Source organism: Leopardus geoffroyi, chromosome B3 (assembly GCF_018350155.1).
Source record: "Leopardus geoffroyi isolate Oge1 chromosome B3, O.geoffroyi_Oge1_pat1.0, whole genome shotgun sequence".
Lineage (NCBI taxonomy): Eukaryota > Metazoa > Chordata > Mammalia > Carnivora > Felidae > Leopardus > Leopardus geoffroyi.
The window spans coordinates 116269398-116286090 of NC_059337.1; the positions used below are offsets into that span (position 1 = coordinate 116269398).

Here is a 16693-nt window from a genome sequence, read left to right on the forward strand (position 1 = left end):
GAGAGGGAGATACAGAATCTTAAACAGGCTCCAGGCTCTGAGCTGTCAGTACAGAGCCTGATGCGGGGCTCAAACTCACGGACCACGAGATCATGACCTGAGCCGAAGTCAGATGCTTAACCGACTGAGCCACCCAGGCACCCCAAAAGTAGACCACTGTCTTATACCATACATAAAGATTAGCTCAAAATGGACTGAAATCATGAGACCTGAAACCATAAATATCTAGAAGAAAACACAGGCCATAAGCTCCATGACATCTGTCTTGGAGATAACTTTTTGGTTTTGACACCAAAAGCAAACACATCAAAAACAAAAATAAACAAGTGGGACTCCATCAAACGAAAAAGCTGCACAGCAAAGGAAACTATCAACAAAATGAAAAGGCAACCTACAGAACAGGAGAAAATATTTGCAAATCACATATCTGGTAAGGGGTTATGATCCAAAACATATGAAGAACTCCTACAGCTCAAAAGCAAAACAACGAAACAAAAACACCAAACCACCCAATTAAAAAATGGGCAGAAGAACTGAATAAATATTTTTCCAAAGAAGCCATACAACTGGCTAACAAGTACATTAAAAGGTGCTCAACATTCTAATCATCAGAGAAATGCAAATCAAAACCACAATGAGATATCCCTTTGCACCTATTAGAATGACTATCATCAAAAAGACAACAGATTACAAGTGCTGGTGAAGATGTGGAGAAGAGGGAACACTTGTACCCTGTTGGCAGGAATGTAAACTGGTACAAACAGTATGGAAGGAAACAGTACAGAGGGTCCCTTAAAAAATTAAAAATAGAAATACCAAATGATCCAGCAAGCCCACTTAGGAGGATATATCCAAAGAAAATGAAAACAGGATACTGAAGACACATCTGCATTCCCATGTTCACTGCAGCATTACTCACAATAGCCAAGATATAGAAACAACCTATAATCAAAAGATGAATAAAGAAAATGTGGTATGAAATTGAGTCTTTTCCAGCCACCAGAAAGCAGGAAATGCTGCCATTTGCAGAAAAAAAGATGAACCTTGAAGGCATTATGCTAAGGGAAATAAACCAGAAAGAGAATGTGAAATACTTTCACATATAAATGAAATCTAAAAAGGCCAAATTCGGGGGTGCCTGGGTGGCTCAGTCGGTTAAGCATCTGACTTCAGCTCAGGCCATGAACTCCCGGTTCATGAATTTGAGCCCCACGTTGGGCTCTGTGCTGACGGCTCAGAGCCTGAAGCCTGCTTCAGATACTGTCTCCCTATCTCTCTCTGTTTCTTCCCCACTTGCACTGTCTTTCTCTCTCTCTCTCTCTTTCTCTCTCTCTCTCAAAAATAAAGATTAAAAAAATTTTTTTTAATAAATAAAAAAATAAAAAGGTCAAATTCATACAGAGTAAAGGATGGTTATCAGTGGCTTGAGAGAGCGTTGGCAGGAGAAGAGGAGTATGTTGGTCAATGGGTACAAATCTCCACTGATAAGTTCTAGGGATCCGATGTATAGCACAGTGGTTATAGTTAATACTGTATTATACATTTAAAAGTTGGTAAGAGTGAATCCTGAATGATGTCACCACAAAAAAAGAAAAGGTAGTTATGTGACATGATGGAAGTGTTAGCTAATGCTATGGTAAGTCACTTTGTAATACAGAAGTGTACCAAATCAACACACTGTATACCTTAAACTTACACAATGGTAAACACTAGTTACATCTCAATAAAGCTGAAAACAAAAAGTTTATTACCATGTATTTTTTAATGTTATTATAAATGGGGTTGTTTTCTTAATCTTCCTCAGATAGCTTGTTGTTAGTGTACAGAAATTCAACCAATTGAGTGTTCATTTTGCATCTTGCAACTGTACTGAATTCGTTGATTAGTTCTAACCGCTTTTTAGGGGAATCTTTAGAATTGTTATGTATAAGATCTGTCAGGGATCATGTATAAAGACAATTTTACTTCTTTTCCTACTTGAATGCCTTTTACTTCTTTTTCTTGCTTAATTTCCCTGGCTAGAACTTTCAGTACTGTGGAGAGTGGGTATCCTTGTCTTGTTTCTGATCTTCAAGGAAAAACTGTTTTTCACCATTGAGTATGTGGGCTGTGGGTTTATCACATATGGCCTTTATTACGTTGAGGTACATTCCTTTTATATCCATTTTCTTGAAATTTTTTTTATCATAAAAGGGTGCTGAATTTTGTCACATGCCTTTTCTGCATCTGTCGAGATGATCATGTGATTTTTAACCTTTGTTCTGATAATGCAGTATATCACAAGATTCATTTCAGTATGTTGAACCATCCTTACATCTCAGGGATAATAAATCCCACTTGATCCATGGTGTAGGATTCTCTTAAGGTGCTGTTAAATTCAGTTTGCTAGTATTTCATTGAGGATTTTTGCATCTGTGTTCATCATGGATATTGAACTGTAGTTTTCTTTTCTTGTAGTGTCTTTGTCTGCCTTTGGTATCAGATTAATGCTGTCCTCATAAAATGAATTTGAAAATGTTCCCTTCCTCTTGCAAGTTTTGAAAGAGTCAGAGGACTGGTATTAACTCCCTTTAAATGTTTGGTAGAATTCACCAGTGAAGTCATCTGGTCCCAGGCTTTTCTTTGTGGAGAGGTTTGTGAGAACTAATTTAATCTCCTTACTTACTTTTGGTTTGTTGAGATTTTATGTTTCTTCATGACTTAGTCTTGGGAGGTTGTACGTTTCTAGGAATTTCTTACAGGTTTTCCAATTTTTTTCTTTTTTTTTTTTTTTAGGTTTTTCTAATTTGTTGGCATGTAATTGTTTATACAGTCTCTTATGATCCTTTTGTTTCTATCTCCTCTTTCATTTCTAATTTTATTTGAGTCTCCTCTTATTACTCTAGTTAAAAGTCTGTCAGTTTTGTCTTTTCAAAACAACTCTTAGTTTCATTTTCCTTTTCAATTTCTTTGCATTTGCTAACTTATATGTGAAAATTAAACAACATACTCCTGAACAACTTAGGGGTCACAGAAGAAATCAAAAAGGAAATCAAATCTGGAAAGAAATAAAAATGAAAACACAACATACCAAAACTTATGGGATGCAGCAAAAGCAGTACTAACAGTAACATTTATAGTAATAAATGCCTACATTAAAAAAGAAGAGGGGTGCCTGGGTGGCTCAGTCTGTTAAGCATCTGACTGACTCTTGGTTTCAGCTCAGGTCATGATCTCACGGTTCACAAGTTCAAGCCCCACATTGGGCTCTGTGCCGATAACACAGAGGCTGCTTGGGATTCTCTCTCCCTCTCTCTCTCTGCCCCTCTTGCTCCCCTGCTCTTGCACACTCTGTCTCAAAATAAAAATAAACTTAAAAGAAATTTTTTTTAAAGAAAAATTTTAAAGATTTTAAAATTTTTAAAAAAAGGAAAGAAAGTTCTCAAATAAGCAATCTTAAGTTTACAGCTCAAGGAACTAGAAAAAGAAGAACTAACTAAGGATTTCTGGTTTCTGAGAAATCTGTCCATGAATTAATATAGCCATTAGTGTGTCCATTAATACTCTTTCATGTTTCTGGTTTTGTGTGTTCTATCCCCATTTTCTAGATCAGCATTATCCAAAAGAAATATGTGAGCCACAAATGTAAGTTGGTAGTTACATTTTCAAACAGAAACTGATAAATTTTATTTTTTAACCAAATATATCTAAAATAGCATTTTTTCAACATATAATCAGTATTTTAAAATTATTAAGATATTTTACTTTTTCTTCCTAAGTCTTTGAGCCCAGTATGTATTTTACACTTCCATCACAGCGCACCTTAGACAAGCCATGTTTCACATGCTTGGTAGTCACATGTGCCTAACGGCTGCTGTTCTGTGCATGTCTAGGTGTTCTTCCCCCACCCAGCCTCCCTCATAAATACTATGTACTCACTGAATGAATGGTCAACGACACCTCATCTACACTGTCATGGGTACTCAGATTCCTACAGACACTACAATACATTTGTTTATTTATTCGAAAGACACAATTTATCTCTAAATACAATTCGCAAGATTTCCTGCGCTGCTTTCCACTCTGTCTTCTGCTCCCTTCATCACATTACCATTCCAACAGCGCACTCCTCTCACACAAGGAGGGTCAGGGACAGGGGAACAGGAGGCCTGTTTTAAAGTTATCTCAAAGTGTGAAAAATCTCATTTAATCTAAAACGCACCTGAAAATCTTAGTCCCCCAACCATGTGTACACACAGCCCTGGTAAACTACCTGTATGAACTAAGACTAACCAGGAGAATAACATGTTCACATACCTACCTCACTTCAAAAGCTCACTTTGCTATTGCTGTCAAAACCACCCAAAATAACAATGGAATTCACATAACTAAATCACCATTATGATGTAACTCTATTTATTACTACTCCTGCTTCCTCCATTTATTATGCCAAACACTCTACCTCAAATGTTCTTTTTATTACAAAAGTTTTAACTAATCTATCATTTAAGGACTTAGATAGCTACCACATCAGGCTGAAAGGCAGCAGACAGAGTAAAAACAACATGTTTCAGATTCTAGTTTAGTTACCATCTATGACACTTTCAGCAACCTTTGAACGAGAACATTGTGCATACGCAGTCCTTAGTTTGTGAGGATTCAAAGAGAAAATAAACTTAAAGGCACAGAACAGTGTTAATTACAATCCCTTTACCTACTTCTTCCATTAAGTCTTTGAAAACCTTTCCTTTGATTCAGATACGATTTTTCGCCAAGAGACCATTTTTTAATTAATGAGGAAAGTCAGTCTTTTTAGGTCACGTCTGAAACAGTTCTCAATTAAAAATAAATATTCCAGGAAAAAGTGTCAAATCAACATTAACCACATGCATTCTCATTACCTGCACAAATTTGGGTGGAAATTTCTGCCTAAGGTCCAGGAGCAAAGCATCCACACGTTGTCTCTGAAAAATAGAGCTTGGTTCCTCTTTCCTTTTGGCTTTAGGTTTGACTTTATCTATTAAAATATGAAATCCAAATCAAAACACTGCCTAATTAGTTTGGTGTCTTACATTTTATATACCTTTGTCCACCATGAATATACTCAAATTATCATTATTTTTAATGACTGCTATTCCAAAGACCATCCCACCAAATAAATTAAACACAACATATAAAAACAAGTGTTCTAACTCTCCCTCTTAAATGAAGTTAACATTTTAACATTTAAAATGCTGACTCCTCGGCACCTAGGTGGGTCAGTGGGTTAAGCATCTGACTCATTTTCGGCTCAGGTCGTGATATCATGGTTTGTGAATTCAAGCCCCACATTGGGCTCTGTGCTAAGAGCACAGAGCCTGCTTGGGATTCTCTCTCTCCTTCTCTCTCTGCCCCTCTCCTGCTCTCTCTCTCAAAATAATTAAACAAACTTCAAAAAATCTTAAAAAAAAATAAAAATAAAAATAAAAATAAAAAAATGAAAGGCTGATTCTTTTAAAGATACTTCAGTTTTGGTATGTAAGCATACATAGATATTAAGAATTTTAAGGCTGGGGCGCCTGGGTGGCTCAGTCGGTTAAGTGCCTGACTTTGGCTCAGGTCATGATCTCACAGTTCGTGAGTTCAAGCCCCACGTTGGGCTCTGTGCTGACAGCTCAGAGCCTGGAGCCTGCTTTGGATTCTGTGTCTCCCTCTCTCTGTCCCTACCCTGCTTACACTCTGTTTCTCTCTCTCAAAATTAATGTTAAAAAAAAGAAAGAGAATTTTAAGGCTAAAGTTTTCCATAATTACCTAACTCACAATCCAGAGTATTAATTTGAAATTATCTTGTGTATATTTTAAGTATATTAAAATGGTCTTCCACTATACCTAATAGCTACAAATGGAAATGCAACATTCACAAACTCAAGTTACCATACTCAATTATAAAGACTGTAATTCACTGGGAAGGGCAGGGGACAGGACAAACCAAACAACAGCAGATCATGAAGAAAGAAAGAAAAGAACCTGCAAGAGAATTTCTGAAATCAAACATGTGTGGAACTTCATCAGAAGGTTAAGTGTATTGAGGCACTGTCTCTCAATGAAGAGTTCCAGATAAGTTTTATTGCAAACATTCCATTATAACAGGGGCAAACAGCTCTGGGGAGAAACTTTCCTATGTCAAATGTTGCCACCTGCACCTACTATTAAGAATAAATACAACTGGGGCGCCTGGGTGGCTCAGTCGGTTGAGCGTCCGACTTCAGCTCAGGTCACGATCTCACAGTCCGTGAGTTCAAGCCCCGCATCAGGCTCTGGGCTGATGGCTCAGAGCCTGGAGCCTGCTTCCGATTCTGTGTCTCCCTCTCTCTCTGCCCCTCCCCCATTCATGCTCTGTCTCTCTCTGTCTCAAAAATAAACATTAAAAAAAAAAAAAAAAAGAATAAATACAACTGACGGAAACCAATTTGACAATAAATTTCACATATTGAAGAAAAAAAAAAAGAATAAATACAACTGTATCTGAAAGACCATTTGCTCCATTTAAAGGCTGAATTCTATTTAAAAGCTACTTTTCCCTCAATAACTTATTTTGAGTTGCTACTTCTCAGAGAAGGAAATTTCGAGTATAGGTATATTGCCATAGACACATTTCCAGGAGTACTTTTATCGTAAAATACGGTGCAGAACAAGTAGCAGATTAGCAGCTATGGAAACTAGGGGACCTGGGTAGGTAGTAACATGCAAAGATCATTAAACAGACTGGCCATCTGGAAATAGGGCTATAAAAGCATCTCCCCTACTTTGAAGACTGGGGATATTTAGGTTCCAGATTTCAAGATGACTCAACAGTTAGGTAAGCAGGATACATCATCATGATTCATTCCAAACACTGATTATCCTCTATATGTTCCAAATATTTTAAAACCTTGAATCAATTTATAAAAGATTACCAGTTACCTACAGATTAAAATTTACATCTGTTCCTATGGGAAAGCTATTATTACCACATCCAGTTACAGGAATCATAGCTAGGACAATGCCATCATCCTATGAAGTCTTCCTATGTAAAACACACCTAGAAATCAATAGCTATTTTCCTAAAGAAAACAGCTTCATTCTCAAAACACCAAAAAGAGTTCTTAGGAGGTCCAGGTATTCTACCCACCTTGTTCTTCATGATCTTTGAAGTGCCACCAATAACCTTTGGAAGGATGATATCGACAGTAGGACATAGCTTCATCAAAAGCTGACTGAATGCCATGCACTGCAGTGAGCTTGTAAAAAGAAAACAAATTCTGAATTTCTCATTAGATCAACTAAAATCTCCAAAGTAAACACCCACAAAATATTACATATGCAAAGATAGTAATTTTCTGGGGTTTTTCCAGAACCTGAATCACTATAGAGCTGGGCTGTGATATATACTTTTAACACGGACTTGGCCCATAGTAACCAATGTTCAAGATATTCTAATAGTCAACCCTTCATACCAACCTACACGAGAAAGAGAAGGAGAAGCTTCTGTTGGATTCCTGGATACTTGATTAAAAGGTGATTGATTAAAAGTTTTGATTAAATATAGCTTGATTAAAAGTTTTGTTTAGTGTTTCAAGAATGTGAAGATACTTACCACCCTAGAGTTTATAACTGACCCCAAGTCTGGTGCCTGATAGATCACTCCAGCAATGATATAGTAATCAGCCAGTGGGATAACTAAAGCAGTGAAAATAAAAACATTCATGAATACAGCTATGCATACAAACTGCTAAATAGATTTTCATAAAAAGAACAGCTAAAATTTGCTATTTTTCCATATTAAAGCTTAAGGCATGGTTTGGCAATTCCCATTTTTGTAAATAAATTTATACTGGAAAACAGCCATACTCATTCATTTATATTATCTAAGGCTACTCTGACACTGGTTGAGTAGCTGTTACAGACTCCACGAGGCCCTCAAAGCCTAAAATATTTACTCTCTGGACCGTAGCAGAAAAGGTTTGCAAACTAGAGCAGTGCTTCTCAAACTTGAACGTGCCTCTGAATCACCTGAGCATCTTGTGAAAGTCAGATTCTTATTCAGTAGGGATAGTGCATTTTTAATAAGTTCCCAAGTGATCGAATGCTGCTATCACTCAACTACACTATGGAGAATAAGACCTTAGAGTGAGAGATTTAGGGCCCAGGGTGAAGATATCAGATGCACTAAACTTGCCACTGCAGGGACGCCTGGATGGCTTAGTTGGTTAAGTGTCTGACTTTGGTTCAGGTCATGATCTCACTGCTCGTGAGTTCGAGCCCCACGTCAGGCTCTGGGCCAACAGCTCAGAGCCTGGAGCCTGCTTCGGACTCTGTGTCTCCCTCTCCCTCTGTCCCTCCCTCACTTGTGTTCTATCTCTCAAAAATAAACAAACAACAAAAAAAAAATTTTTTTTTTTTTAAACTTGCCACTGTGCCCCATTCCTGGGTCCTAAAGAAAAAACAGCTGCTAGTGAAGCTGGTACCACCTCTGTCGCTTCCATACCTTGAACTCTCTCATCATGGAAATCTTGTTCCTGGTCTTGCCTTTGTCTAAGGTTTTTTCCTTGGGGAAGGGGCTCTAGATCATTGATTTTGAAATTACATTTGGATTCTTGACTCTGGAACCACAACTTCTTTAGCAAGTCATTCTTTGCTCAAGAACCAATACCAGGGTGCAGGTTTTTCCTAAATGTCTTGAAAAGGTTATCTAATGAGGAGATATAACTGGTCATGCCTGGAATAGGTGACTAGCTCTTTGATTCAAAGTCAAATCTGAATTCTACACCCTTCAGTATGATTTCTAGAGCAAGTTTATGTTTAGTAATAGAAGCCAGGTAAGAATTTTGGTTGAATAGGTCAACGAGGATTTTCAGTTGATCCTCTATCAATTTGTAACAGAATTAGACTCAGTAAACTGAGATGAGAAATTACTTAGGGCACCAGAGGTTCCCAACAACTATACTCACAGAAGAGGTGGCTGCAACATAGCAAGTTGCTTTGTTAGTGCTTACAGAGTTGTCCTTGGGCATGCTAGAAGACTCCTGATATCCAAGCATATGACTAGTGGAACTTGGCTTTTGAAATATTTCCTAAGTGGTAAATTTATGCCTGCTATACTACAGTGCCTAGACAATCTGTCTGTAACAACATGGTTACAATGGAAACCTCATTTCCTTCTGAGAAGCTGGAATTTTGGCAGGGGGAGGAGGTCCACATGATTAGCCTTCAAAAGAAATTGAGTATCAAAAGGTCTTCCCTGAGCAGACATGTTACACATGTGCGTGGGGGCTGCTGGAGGGAGGATGCACTTGGTGAGGCCCCTCGCAGGAGGGAAAGCAACGGAAGCTTACACGTGGATTCCCACAGATCCCACTTGATATGGCTTTTTCCCTTATTCATCTGTCGGTGGATCCTTACTGCATTGCCATAACAAATCTTGATTATAACTAACATACCTAGATGCTGAGTCTGCTGACTCCTCTTAGCAAGGCACTGAACATGCATATGGTCTTGGGGATCCCCCAAACAGACCCCAATCCAAAAAGATAAGAACATGTGGCTCAGAAAGTTAAGTAAGCCATGGCATTTTAAGAAGAAAATTATGCCTGAAGTCTACACATTTTTACCTTGGGTAGGGGACTGCCGCTGTTGCTTCCGAATGATAAAAAGAATGGGCTCTTGAGCGTGTAGAAGGATGTATTCCACTCCAACCATTTGACTGAAAACAGAACACAGACACCCAGAGATCTATGAATGCCCAAAAAACAACTGTGTAGAACGTTCAGATTATTATATAAAAATACAGCAACATTATAAATTGGATTAAAACTGCCTATGTTTGATATTAAAAACTGGCTGTCCAATAAAACTGGCTATTTTCCCAGATAGGTGGGATATAAAGTAAGATTTGATTTTTAAACAACAAAGTTTCTCTGTAAAAATTCATAATAAACTTAAATCTGAGCATATTCAGTCATAAAAGTACACTGAAGAGTGTACATTTCAAAAAGCTGCAACTAAAATAGTGTGATGCTTCCTGAGATACATAAATATATGTAAAATCTAAAAATATATAGTACATGAAGACTATACATGTCTTGACTATATATTTCAACTCTATATTCTACTCAACTAGAAAACATCAAAAACCTTATCCTTCCAACACATTTTTTTAACCTGCCAGATTGTTTAAAAGCAACAAGTTGTCCTAATAGCTGTAAATATTTGCCTCATAACAAAAGTCATTTAAAATACCACAGAAATTTAATTTCATGAATCCTCTCTGATGTTTAATGATAGATTAAAAACTATATACACAGCTGTTTCAGAAACTTTTGTAATAATTCTTAATTATTTAGCATCCTAACTCTGAAGAAATACTTTGCAATTGTCAAGCAAAAATTTTATTTGTCATACAAAGAAAAATCTACTATAAAGCGGACTATAGTTTAAGACATTACATTCCATGTAAAAGAGACGGTAAGGGGCCCCTGGGTGGCTTAGTCGGTTAAGCGTCTGACTTCAGCTCAGGTCATGATTTCGCGGTTCATGGGCTCGAGCCCTGCGTCGGGCTCTGTGCTGACAGCTCAGGGCTTGGAGTCTGCTTTAGATTCTATCTCCCTCTCTCTCTCTGCCCCTCCCTCTCTCTCTTTCAAAATTATACATTAAAAAAAAAAAAGACAGTAAGTATGGTCACCTGGTTGAGGATAACAGTTGCATTGCTAAAATCATTAATTAGATCTGCATCTAAACCTAATAGCTATATTTTACTAGACAGTAATATATGAAATCATACAGAAAAGACTTCCTAGGTTACAAGTGATTACTGATCATTCTTTTGCATGTCAAATTTGTACAAACCCAAACAAAACTCCAGTTCTTCCCAAACTTCTACTCTGTACTTCACTATCCATGGCTTGAAAGAACCATTCATTTCAAAATCTCTAACTGGCAACAATGCTATCTTCTTACAGTAACTTACTTTAAGTGTTCTAATGTAAGCCTCTGCATTTTGACCACTTCATTATTACATGTCCTGTCGTAGAAAGGATTACTTCTTTCTGAAAAGTAATCCAGGACACTTCCACTGTTCAAAATGGGGATCCAGGAACTGTCAACCCAAGAGATTCCCAGCAGATTATCTATAGGAAACAAAATGATAAAGGATGAGAGAAAGTAAAATAGCCAATCCAACATTTATTATGCATCTAATGCAGGAAGCATTATGAATATAAGGATGACAAGGATCCTAACCTATACACTTTCACAGAAGAGGTAAGTGTTCAAGAAAGCAATAACAAGGTGACATGATAAGCGCTAAAATAAAGATATGAATAAATGTGTTATCAGAGCATGGTGGAGGAAGAATACTTTGTCTGAGGGAACAGTAATGATTTTTCACTGGGTGAGGAGGAGGTGGGTTTTAGCACTACATGTTAAAGAATAAACAGAGGTTCATCTAGGACAAAAAAAGGCGGGGGGGGGAGGAGGGGGGGACAAAGTAATTCCAAGCAGAGAGAATGCACATACGAAGATAGACCAATATAGAGGTAAGTGGTTAGAGAATAATTTGATTATGTGAAATGATAGGATATAAAATGTAGAAAAGTCTCAAAAAATTGGAAATCCTGAGTTTTGTTCAAAAATTGTCAGACAACATGCATCCCAAAGAAAACACACCCACAGCCACCAGTTTGAGATCTCACCAATTAGGGACAGAGAAATAAGTTAGGAAGCTATTATTACAGAGGAGATAATGAATGTAAAAGTTATGAAGCTAATGAGAAGTAGAATGCCCTTAATTACATACAATTTCATATTTTGGAATAGAATTAACTCTTTAATTTTTCAAAATGCAAAAAGAAAAACAAGACATGGTAAACAGAACTAGATAGCTTTAACTACTGAGCCTTTATTGGCTATTGATTGCAATAATGTTCCATATCATTGATCATACTAAATCCCATTAAGAGTAAGTCTGAACATCAAAATGCCTATTTATTACTGGTTAAAAAAGGGAAGAACTGAAAACTTCAACCTCTCTAAATGGTAATTGCTTCTGGCACCTCTGAAAAAAAAAGACCTAACCAAGGCAATAAGCGGTTCTGAAGGAAATGAGTAAAATGAGAAAAAGTAATTACATAAAGGTAAAATGTGCTGTGTTGCAAAACCAAGGAAAAAGCAAACAGATGAAGTACATCAATGCCCAAATAATCAGTACTGACCATTAAGATGGTTCATCATAACTACATCATGCCATAACCAAATATCAGGCCAGGAAATAACATTTTCAGCAAAAGATTTTTTTAATGAAAAGCAACTAAGGATAATCATTATTCTCAGCTTTAAACACTACAATCCAGTTATTAAAGTAGTTTTCTTTAAAGCAACTTTCTTACACATTTCTTTCTTATTTCTTTAGGAATGATTATTAACAAAAGCATTTGTAGATGGACAATTATAGGTTTCTCACATAATGGAACTATATCTGTAGGATGTCATAATAGGTTACTGACAATAAACTGTTAAATTATTACAGATCATTTCAGCATAGGTAGAAGAGTAATTTGCAGAAACAAATGTGTAATTAGAGATTCTACCTATCAACGATTATGGAGAGTCAATAAATATGGGCATGAGATAATGAAGACTGGTGGAAGGCAATGGCTATGCATGGGAAAATAAGGACAAATAGACATTCTTAGGGGAGAAAACAGACAATTTCCTGAATCATCAATTATAAAGTCAGAGAACTTAGGAACCAATACTCATTTAGGAAAATAATGATAATGAATTTGGCTTGGATATATTAAGTTTAAATAAGGAATCAGAATTCAGAAGGAATCATAAATGCCATCTGCTCCAAGTGACTGTTCAGTATATTTTCCCTATAATTTTCTTCACTAAGATGTATCCTGATCAGCAGTCCTATGTCATATTTTCCTCATTTGGTAAACTAATCAAAGCTAAAAACCAGGCAAGTATGGCTTAGGAGACCAATACAAATGCAAAGAATATTGTTTACCGCTTCTGAACACTGACTTTGTGCCGGGCACTATTTTAACCACTTTACCACACAGAACTCAAAGAGGTTGGTACTATATAGATACTACATAGTATCCATATGCTAGATTGTGTACATAAAATGCTTAGCACATTGTAATAACCCAATAAATGTTAATTAGGGTGATGTTGGTGGCAGTACCAACAATTTATTTTAAAATTATCATGAGCAAATTTATCTCTGGCTTAATCAAGGCTGGTCTAGTTTGTACCTTTCCTCCCCTCCCCCCAGTTTATGCCTTTTTGAAAAATAGAGACTCCTTTTATTTTCAAAAAGGTGTGAGGTTAGTATATCATTTAAACAGTCACGCTAGGTTGAACTCATTTCAAATGTCAGTATCTCTCCAAAGCCTTTGTCTACTTCACAAGACAAAAATAATGGCTTCTTTCTCTATGTTCTCACAGAAATTTTTACACTTTTATTAATACTCATAACCCAGAAATACAAACACGTTCCCATTATATTTGACTTTTTAGATGACTGAGGCCATGTCTTGCTCATCAACAACTTGCATAGGGCCAGATTTAAAATAGTCAGCAAATGTTAATTAATTTATGATTGAGGGCCAAGGACAAGTGACTCTACTCATCACAGGTTCACATATACTCCAGAATCCAAGGACGTTCACTTACAAAATGGTTAACTGAGATTAAGAGGGTGATATGTGGCTGAGAAAATATCACCTGTCCCACTTGAGGACTACCTGTGATCACACCGCCATTAAGAGAATACACTACTAAGTCAAACAAACTCCAACCACTTCCTACCACCTCCACTGTTACCACCCTAGTCCCAGCTACCTCGACATTTCCTTGTATTACAGGAATGAATTCCCAACTGGTCTTCCTAATTCCACCCTCACCTTTCTACACTGTTCTCAACAGTCAAAGTGATCCTTTAAAAAAAGAAAGTCAGATTATGATCATCCCCTTTGGTGAAAACCTCCCAGTGGCGGTCTGTTTTACTCACTGGAAAAGCCAAAGGCTTGACTATGGCCTACGATCCCTACCTATATGATCAAGCCACCAATTACCTTTCTGACCTCATCTCCTTCTCACCTCCTCTCTCTCTGCTTCAGGCATACTGACCTTACTGTTCCTCTAACACACCAGACATTCTCCCACCTTAAAGCCTTTGTAATGACGTTAACAAATCTAAGTAAAACATTGTGAAAGGTAAGTATTTGAAAACTCTGACCTTACTGTTCCTCTAACACACCAGACATTCTCCCACCTTAAAGCCTTTGTAATGACCTTAACAAATCTAAGTAAAAGTAAAACATTGTGAAAGGTAAGTATTTGAAAACTCTGAGGGACTAAATGTTTCTCTTTTTTATTCAACAGCAAGAGAACATGTTGATATAGCCTAACTACAGCTCTCTATTAGCAAGTGATAAAATTAGGCACTTGAAACTCTCACAATGAAAAAAAAAAACAAACATAAAAACACAGTACAGAAATGCTGAAGATCACTGGACATTCTGAGTAACTATAAATGAGAATACATTTCTATTAAGTGTGCTAGACCCCCATTTGGTTAATATAGAAAAAGGAATCTGAAAGCACTTCCCTTTAAAAATCAGGTGTATGCAAACAAAAATAACCCTAGGTGAAAACGATTAGGAACATATTACAGTTAGACATCTTTTTTTTTTCTTTTTTTTTTTTAACGTTTATTTATTTTTGAGACAGAGAGAGACAGAACATGAACAGGGGAGGGTCAGAGAGAGAGGGAGACACAGAATCGGAAATAGACTCCAGGCTCTGAGCTGTCAGCACAGAGCCTGACGCCGGGCTCGAACTCATGGACCGTGAGATCATGACCTGAGCCGAAGTCAGATGCTTAACCGACTGAGCCACCCAGGCGCCCCTACAGTTAGACATCTTTTGAGGAAAGCCCTTTTTCTTTAATTGGCTGGGGGTAAGAGGGTTTGCATCTAGGTACAAAAATCCACTTCCTTAAAGGAAAAGTACACAACGTTTCAAACGGAAGTAAATATAGATTGAGAGTTTCTTACAGGTGTAAGAAGTTTTGTGGGAACCACCACCACAACAGTAAAAAATAAAGATATTCACGGACACTCTCTCACTCTCAAATTTTTCTCATTCTCATGAAGAGTAACTTCCATGATACCTCCTCCCAAGGGGGAAGCTGGTCTGTTTGGAATGAAATTCTCACGCTTCAAGCTATATTTTCACTCTTTGAAATTCCAGAGCACAATTCCTAGGCTTCTTTCTTTCTTTCTTTTTTACAAATTCAATGAAAAAGATGTGTGTACGTGTGCTGGGGAGAATGTATAGCCTAATTTATACGGAGATCAAAAAGCAATTAAGGGATGTTGCCTCCCTGTATATATTCACTGATTCAACAAATACCTGAGCACCTTTACAGTTCAGTGTGAAAAAGGACCGATCCTTGAGCTCAGTAATTGTGGTGTGTTCTACGGCAGGTATTAGAGACTCAAAAAGAAAATCTTCGGGATTCATGCCCGGGGACGCGTGGGGCGCAGTGTCAGGAACAAGGCAGCTCCCACGCCCAGTCCCAAGAGATGAACCAACTCACGTCATCCCACCTCTCGGCCCAAAGTCCACCCCTTCACCTGGACAAAACAGCCCCAGTCTTGTTGGAGAGCGTGTCTGCAACAACACTGTAGGTCTGAGGGCAAAGCCCAGAGCTTCCAACCCCTTCGTTTTGAAGCTTCTAAGAGACCGCTGAGAAGCTGGGGAAAACGAATTTCGCCAGATCAGAACCTTGAGAGTTACCACAAACGAACCTGAACCTTGCCCTCGCGAGCTACAAACCCCCAAACCAGCTCCCAGCCAATCAGGAAACAAAGGGTAACAGCGCCGGTTACCTCTGATATCCACGGCCGCCATAATCCCAAAAGCGCTAGCCGGTTCTCTTTCCGGCGTGCAGTAGAAACGTAACAGCTCCGACGACGGAAGCGGCGCGAGGCTGACTGCAGGGACAGCGAGGAACGCCAGGCGGAGACTGCGCGGCCAGGAGAGCGGCCTGGGGAGGGCAGGGAGGAGGGGGCGGGGCTGGGGAAGAGAGGGGAGGGGCCGGGGTGGCAGGTGAAGGAGCGGGAAAGAGGTGAGGGGCGGGGCCGGGAAGTGGAGCGGGGCGGGGCGAGAAGGAGGAGAGAGAAGGAGCCGAAGAGGCGGGGAGAAAGCACTACCGGCCGAAAAAAGTGGTGAGGCTTTGAGGAAAGTGAGACTGAGCCGAGTCCTGCCTCTCGCCAACCACTGAGAGATTCGAAAACTGGACCTTGATCTTTTGTGATCGTTAAAAAAAAAAAAAAAAAAAAAAAAAAAAAAAAAAAATTCTGACCCAGAGGTTGGGGGGGTGGTGCATCTTGAATTTTAAAAGGTCCCTGGGGGGCGCCTGGGGGGCGCAGTCGGTTAAGCGTCCGACTTCAGCCAGGTCACGATCTCGCGGTCCGTGGGTTCGAGCCCCGCCTCGGGCTCTGGGCTGATGGCTCAGAGCCTGGAGCCTGCTTCCGATTCTGTGTCTCCCTCTCTCTCTGACCCTCCCCCGTTCATGCTCTGTCTCTCTCTGTCTCAAAAATAAAAAATTAAAAAAAAAAAAAAAAAAAAAAGGTCCCTGGGGTGTATCCAGGGGCTGTTAGATTTAGGAGCGAGTACGCAG

The 16693-nt window shown here is 38.5% G+C and overlaps 1 protein-coding gene across 4 annotated transcripts in view; it reads right to left on the minus strand.

Annotated features, from left to right (window-relative positions):
* The window catches only part of MED6 (mediator complex subunit 6), a 30634-nt gene extending 14608 nt beyond the window's left edge, over positions 1-16026 (minus strand). Inside the window, exons 1-6 of one of the 4 annotated variants that reach the window (XM_045448159.1) lie at positions 12207-12386; positions 10964-11123; positions 9609-9700; positions 7595-7677; positions 7130-7238; positions 4881-4996 (exon numbers count right to left, since the gene is read on the minus strand). In XM_045448159.1, the coding sequence (XP_045304115.1) occupies positions 4881-4996; positions 7130-7238; positions 7595-7677; positions 9609-9700; positions 10964-11123; positions 12207-12315 (669 nt within the window). In that variant the 5' untranslated portion in view covers positions 12316-12386. Of the gene's footprint in view, positions 1-4880; positions 4997-7129; positions 7239-7594; positions 7678-9608; positions 9701-10963; positions 11124-12206; positions 12387-15899 lie in introns of those variants that run through there. The other 3 variants (XM_045448158.1, XM_045448157.1, XM_045448160.1) reach the window with 3 other exon arrangements.
* Positions 16027-16693: the final 667 nt, after the last annotated feature.